Below are 7,385 nucleotides of genomic sequence, written 5' to 3'. Positions count from 1 at the left end.
TAGAAAAATTAATTACGAAATTAAATATGTTTTTTTTTAATAAAATGATTATATATGAGAAAAAGAAATACAGTTTGTGGTGATGCTCAATCCAATCTACTTTGGGTTTATCAATGTACTTCTGAAATAGGATATGAATCTTTACGTGTACTACACAATCTCGATAATGTTTGAACTGCGCGAAGCCGTGAAAGGACTTGTCGAGATTAAGGATAGAGTTTCGCTTACTCTGAGTCTGACTCCACGTATACACTTTAAATAGGACAAAACCATAACTTTATTATACATTAAAATTAGTATTAGTTTATAACTATCCGATCGATTATAATAACAAGAAAGATTGAATATATTTTGAGCTGTGGCTACTTTAAATATGGTCATAGAAAATATACTAAAAACTGAATCTCTTTGATAATAATAATTTATTTTATCTGAAAACTTTAAAAATCAAATTATTTGATGTTCAAAACTCCTCAATTTTCTGTTTCGAAACTCATGGAATGGAATGGAAATGGGAATAGAGTGAAGTTTTTTGACATTCTTGCCTATGTTTTCTGTTTTACTGGAACTTTTTGACATTCTATGCGCAGAAAGTTGTGAGTTTTTGAGCTAAGACTTCTTCCAAGATTAATCTTTTATAAGTTTCCAACTTTCTCGTAATTACTTCAAACACTTTGACTAGAAAAATAGTATTTAATTTTTCTTCAAAACATATATTTAGTTTTGAGACGCGAATGATTAAACACAAAAAAGACAGTGTAAAATAAATAGATCGATCATATTATATAAGGTTAGCACAACCGAATAAACGGAATAAAATATAGGAAACAAAAGTTTAATCATAACCTCTAAATATGATATGCATAGTTATTACTAATTAAAAAAAACATTTGGATTTCTTGTTTTAACAATTGGCCGATAAACTCTACTGTACAAATTTATTCTGAAATTTTTTATATTTATTTCTAGAAAAGAATAAAAAAAACAACTGAACCGCTAATTTATAAAAATTGTCACACTATATGGGTTTTAGAGGTTGTATGTCTCTTACATCGATGTTCTTTCATGAGCTAAAGGCCCAACATCATTATAGCCCATGACAACATATTTTGGAGGAGAGTTGTTAGGGAGTTGTAAATCCATTTTAGCATTAAAAATAAAGATTAAAGCTAATAAAACACAATAACCGTTACTTGATGAAGAGTTTTAAGGATTCATTATCAACTCCATACGTGTCATTATTTTGTTGGTGGAAACAATCAGATTTTGTTTTTTTGTTTTTCACACACCATTTTCTCAAACACCGACCATTTTCTCTCAAATGAGAACGATAAAAATTTTGCTCTCTCTTTTATGAAAAAATCGAAACCTAAACTTCATCTCAAAATCTCACCCGATTTATCTCTCTGATGAAATTGATATCCTTTTTTGACTTGCATGTGAATTCAAATGGATTGAGGGCTGGAAAGTCTCTCTCACCGAATCGATTGTGACCGGAATCTCTCTCACCAACACTCAGATAAGTTTCTCGACTCTCTTCAAATTTTGTAGATCAATCGGTTAATTATGCTTGCTGAATCGATTTACTTGTGGAACGCCTTCGAATTTGTTGCTGATTAGTTAGGGTTGATGAGTGAATCGATGAGGTGAAGTGGTGAACTCTCTAAAAATTAAGCTGATGCATGATTAATTCCTTTTGATGAATCGATTAGTGGTAGCGATGTGAAGGTTGGAATTGTTTTCCGATCCCACTTTGTTTAGGCGCTTGTAAGTTTGATTTCCTGAGTAAACGTAAACCTGTTTTTTCTTCTTATCAGATGGCTTTGGTTCTGGTGACATATAAAATCCATTACCCGAGAGAGTTCAGAGTTGTGTCGATTTCGCGATTGAGGAGAGGAACGATTACTTCCGTGAAGATACAATCTACCCTGATCATATATTCCGACGTCGTTTTAGAATGAACAAATCCTTGTTCATGTATATTATTGATCGTCTCTCCAATGAAGTTCCTTTTTTTAAACAAAAAAGAGATGCCACCGGAAGACTTGGTCTATCTGCACTCCAGAAGTCTACAGCAGCAATTCGTATGATGGCATACGGCTGTGCAGCTGATGCAGTTGACGAATACCTCAGGCTAGGTGAGAGTACTGCAATCTCATGTTTGGAAAAATTTGTGGAAGGAATAATATATTTATTCGGAGATGAATACCTAAGAAGACCAACACCAGACGATCTTCAACGACTGCTTAATATGGGAGAGGATCGTGGATTTCCCGGGATGATAGGAAGCATCGATTGCATGCATTGGGAGTGGAAAAATTGTCCGACCGCTTGGAAAGGGCAAGACACACGGGGTTCTGGAAAACCAACAATCGTTTTAGAGGCTGTAGCTTCATATGATCTATGGATATGACACGCGTTTTTTGGCCCTCCAGGTATTCTAAATGATATCAATGTTCTAGAACGTTCACCAGTTTTTGATGATGTCTTACAAGGTAAAGCTCCTAAAGTGAAGTACTTTGTTAACGGACATCAGTATAACTTGGCGTATTATTTCACAGATGGAATTTACCCTAAATGGGCTACATTTGTCCAATCTATTCCACTTCCACAAGGTGAAAAAGCTACATTATTTGCTAAAACACAAGAATCTGTCCGTAAAGATGTTGAACGTGCTTTTGGAGTCTTGCAAGCTCGTTTTGCTATTGTCAAAAATCCAGCTCTGATTTGGGATAAGGTAAAAATAGGAAAAATTATGCGAGCATGTATAATACTTCACAACATGATAGTTGAAGACGAACGAGATGGATACACACAATATCGTGTTGAAGAATTCACACAAGTAGAGGCAAACAGAACTTCTCAAGTGGATTTAGCGTATGAGACTGATTGAGCTTCAAATATGACAAATTTGATGGGCATAAGAAATAACGTTCGTGATCAAAATACGCATTACCGATTGACAAATGATTTAGTTGAACATATATGGAACAAATTTGGTTGAAATTATAATTTTAACTAAAATTTTTCCGATTTATGTTTTGTCTTTGTGTTTTTTTTTTCTTTTTTATGTTAAACATTGTAATTCTATTTTTATTAATGTATTTCTGTAATGTATGTTTGTAATTTATGTATGTAATGTATGTTTGTAATTTAAATCAATGAAATAATTTTTAATTATAACATTTTAACATTTTAGATTATTACAATTTTTTTTTAACAACCCCTAAATGAAAAACCTCCCATTAAACCCTTAAAAACATAAAACCTCATATATATAGGTGTATGTATCTCAAAAAAATAATTAAAAAATAATCAAGAGCTCCAATGGGTCTCAACCATTGGAGATGCTCTAAGAAACCACGTTTTATGGTGGTTTTTTTTGGGGATTAATTATTTTTGTATCAAATTACATGAAGAACGTGAATTACGTAAAACCAGAGGATCAACGATTGTAATTGTGATTAAACAAATTTCCTAATAACAAAAAAAAAAAAAGTAAAAGAAATTAAGGAACACAGAGAATCACACGAAGGACGAACAAAAAACAAAGAAAAAATGGCGTATCGGAGAAGACAAGGGATCACGAGAGCTTCTACATTCAAGGAAGATATCTATAATCAACCACCTGATCACGATCACGGTGATCTCAAAGGTCACTCCAATGGCGGATCCTTCAGATCTTCTCAATCTTTCTCTTCTCATTCCTCCCTTGCCGCTCAAGCAATCCGCGCCTCCTCTGCTTACAACGGCGAATCCAATTCTCAGGTCTTTCTCTCTCTCTCTCTCTCTCTCTCTCTCTCTCTCTCTCTCTCTCTCCATGAAATTACTCTTCCGCCGACGAACAACAAACCTAAAATCGTCGATCTCAGGTCCGAGGATTCACCGCTTACGAGGACGCGACGAAGAACGAGAGCCGCGGATTTTGGGGAATCCTAGCACAGAAAGCGAAATCAATCCTCGAAGATGAAGAAGAAGAAGAACAACAACAACAACAAAACGTCGTCGTTTCCGAATCCTCGAATAATAACCCAACGATACGCAAAAGCATAGACAAAATCACGACGTCGCTGAATCAGATCGGAGACAGTTTCGAGAAAGCTTTCGAAGAAGGCCGTACGATCGTAGCTTCTCAGATCAGACGAAAAGGATCCGATCTAATCGATTCATCGGAGAACAACAACAATTACAACAATTACAATTCTGGATCCAACAGTCCATGGCAGCCATTAACGCAACCAAACCCACACGAATCGCAGCTCAAAGCTTCCCGTGACGTAGCCATGGCTACAGCAGCCAAAGCCAAGCTCCTCCTCCGCGAATTGAAAACGGTTAAAGCCGATTTAGCGTTCGCCAAAGAGCGGTGCTCGCAATTGGAAGAAGAAAACAAACGGTTAAGAGATAACCGGGAAAAAGGAAACAACAATCCAGCCGATGATGACTTGATCAGGCTTCAGCTAGAGACATTGCTTGCGGAGAAAGCGAGATTAGCACACGAAAACTCGATTTACGCGAGAGAAAACAGATTCCTGAGAGAAATCGTCGAGTATCATCAGCTAACGATGCAAGATGTTGTTTATATCGATGAAGGTATCGAAGAAGTCGCTGAGGTGAATCCATCGATCACGAGAACGCTCTCGATGGCTTCGTATTCGGCTTCTGAATTGCCTTCTTCGATCTCGCCTTCTCCTTCGTCACCTGCTTCGCCTTCTCGGCTCTCTGTTTCGACTGATATTTATCCGGTTTTGGTTCAGCAGAGCTCGGCTAACGATGTGGTTACTGCTGAGACTCCTAAACCGGTTCGACCACCTTCTTTGGGATTCACAGATGATGGTAAGAGACCATCGTCGTAGCTCTCTGTTTAGGAATCAATGACTTAAATTTTCACTACCATTTTGATTTGTGTCTCTTTCGAGATTTTTTTTTTTTGTTGGTTGTTAGTAGAATTTACGTTCTTTAATTACTTGATTTTCATTTTTTTTTGGCGTGATGTCTCTTGTAATAGTTGCTTGTTGATTTCGTGGAAACAATTTTGCCCTCTGCATTTACTTTTCGTATCAACGTACAAGTAACCACGTATTTACAAGTTAATGAGACATCCGATAAGTTTGAATTATGATACATATTTTTTATTCCGACTGCATTTAATTTTTAACTTAAAAAGAAACAGATAATTTTTAATTCAAATTAGTCAAGTAGGAGAATTAATTTGGGCTGATGGATCCCGATTAGCACATAGTCATATCACTGCGGACAAGATCCCAAAACCTTGTATTAGTTTTGATTTAAAACTTGTTACTAGGGTACTAATTTTGATTTATGTATAAAGTCGATTTTTAACGAATATTTTTTTGTTTTGTTTTGTTTTTTGTTTGATTGCTGGAGTATCTTATATACCAAAACTCAGACTAATCTCTAGAAACCCTTAGAAATTTGGGGTTTCTTGCAATCAAAGGCATCATTGGGTGATCAAGGTGGATGAAATCACAATGTGAAATGCTCGAATTTTGCCAAAGAATGGCATTCAGATCAAACTCTTTCAATCACTAGACCACTATCATTTGCGATATTAGACTTTGTTTTTGGTTTTGATTCTAATAGAAGAAAAAACAAATGAATATTATTATTTATTAAAAAAGGACATACAATTTTTTATTTATTAATATAGAATAGGGCTTGCGATGGATATGGAATGGGCCGGCAAACGAATAAATGTATAATCATAGTGGCAGATAACACAATTTTCTGGTGGACATTTAGAAAAATCACAATCAATGTCTATAACATTCACCGGCAATAGTAGAATCCTCAACACATATACACCTATGGTTTTTACATTCTGCATGTGAAACTCTGCACATCCAAAGAATGCAATCTTCAGTTTTGTCACATGGTCGTACACCTTTGCTCTTCATTATCATACCTGTATGGATGTACATGTAAATCATGATTACAAATTCAAATTAAACCAAATCAAATAGAACTAAACCAAAATGTTGTCTCATTTTAGTTTATAAGAATACATATAACTACGACTTCCGACTTAATATATCCTTATATATAATAAGAAATTTAACATCCAAAATATGTGTTTTCAACCGACCAAAAGAAATGACAAAAATTTGGAAGACTTACATGAAAAAATTACGAGGATAACAACGAAAATGGTTGTTACTTTTTTTTCATCTTATTTTTCTTCTTCAGTTTTTGTTTCCTTTTTTGGATGATCGCAAGTTTGATTATTTAGGGTTTTTTTTTATCTCCTTTGTATATGAGATAATGATCAATTCATACCTCAACTCTTTCAAATGGTATCAATTGGTACCTAAATAATTTTGATGTGCTAATTAATATCCAAATTTTTGAAAATTTTAATTTTCATACCTTAATTTATATTATTTTGGCCAAAACCATAGTTGTTCGGGTATTAATTAGCACACCAAATTTGTTCAGATACTAATTAAAAGAGTTGATGTACGAATTGACCGTTTTTCCCCTTTTTACACGTTGTATGAATGGAAATAACTTTATTTTTATTCTACATTTGTAAAGTAATTATAAAAACGGATATTGGTCAAATCAATAAATTTGGTATCTTAATTAACTAGAACAAGTGGTAGTTTAATTATTGATCAAATCAATATATTTGGTAATTTACTTAACGAGAAAAATGGGTGGTTTAACTATTAATATTTTAATGCTCTATATTACATTTTTTTGGTATTAGCATATTTCGCGTGATGTAGCATCTGTCCAAGCTTTGGCTACTGTCTGCTTCATTTCTTCATCTCCTCCATCATACATGTTCTGCAGTTTATTTTTCTCTCCAAAATAAAGAAACCAAAAGCAACCGATGAGAGAATATTTACAAAACATGTTTCTCAGCCTCACGAAATTAGGATGGATGCTCACCTTCATCAAGTCCATAAGCCATTAGGTCTTTCTCTTTCTCAAAACTAGACACAAGAAGAGTCGTCGATGAGACCACAAACCAATTCTAGTTTTATGTATATTAAGAAAAAAATCTGTAAATCCTGTAACATTTAAAATAGTAGATCAAAAAGATGCAAGTGGATTTGGAAAATGGAGTAGATGATGTAGATCATGAGGATATGGTTCATGTAAGCTTGACAACAAAGTGCATGATAAGTTTGTCAATGAGAATGCTAGAGAAGTAGACATCATCTTAAAGAACTTCCCACATATGTTTCTCATCTAGAAAATTGGGAAATTATTGATATGAGATTATGAGATTTATTCGTTGAAAATGGTATAAGACATGATTATTAACTGATTTTCGAAACTTTGAATTTTTTTTTTGTTTTGCGATGTTTTTTGGTTTTGATTCTAATCGACAAAAAATAATTGATATTATTTATTAATTT

At 34.1% G+C, this 7,385-nt stretch overlaps 1 protein-coding gene across 1 annotated transcript; it reads left to right on the top strand.

Moving 5' to 3' along the window:
- Positions 1–3,520: 3,520 nt before the first annotated feature.
- Positions 3,521–4,985, top strand: LOC18992097 (lateral signaling target protein 2 homolog). The gene is made up of 2 exons (XM_006415455.2): positions 3,521–3,768; positions 3,873–4,985. Exons 1-2 carry the CDS (start codon positions 3,559–3,561, stop codon positions 4,851–4,853), a joined length of 1,191 nt encoding a protein of 396 aa, XP_006415518.1. The 5' UTR covers positions 3,521–3,558; the 3' UTR covers positions 4,854–4,985.
- Positions 4,986–7,385: the final 2,400 nt, after the last annotated feature.

Source organism: Eutrema salsugineum, unplaced genomic scaffold (genome assembly GCF_000478725.1).
Source record: "Eutrema salsugineum unplaced genomic scaffold, Eutsalg1_0 scaffold_5, whole genome shotgun sequence".
In the NCBI taxonomy this organism is placed as follows: Eukaryota; Viridiplantae; Streptophyta; class Magnoliopsida; order Brassicales; family Brassicaceae; genus Eutrema; species Eutrema salsugineum.
The sequence above is the reverse complement of the archived record's forward strand: the minus strand, read 5'-3'. Positions and strand labels throughout refer to the sequence as shown.

Bases quoted from the DNA above. Each gene is read 5' to 3' on its own strand.
- LOC18992097 (XM_006415455.2), top strand. From the start codon at position 3,559: ATGGCGTATCGGAGAAGACAAGGGATCACGAGAGCTTCTACATTCAAG. The intron at 3,769-3,872 runs GTCTTTCTCTCT...CGTCGATCTCAG, and splicing joins ACGGCGAATCCAATTCTCAG to GTCCGAGGATTCACCGCTTA.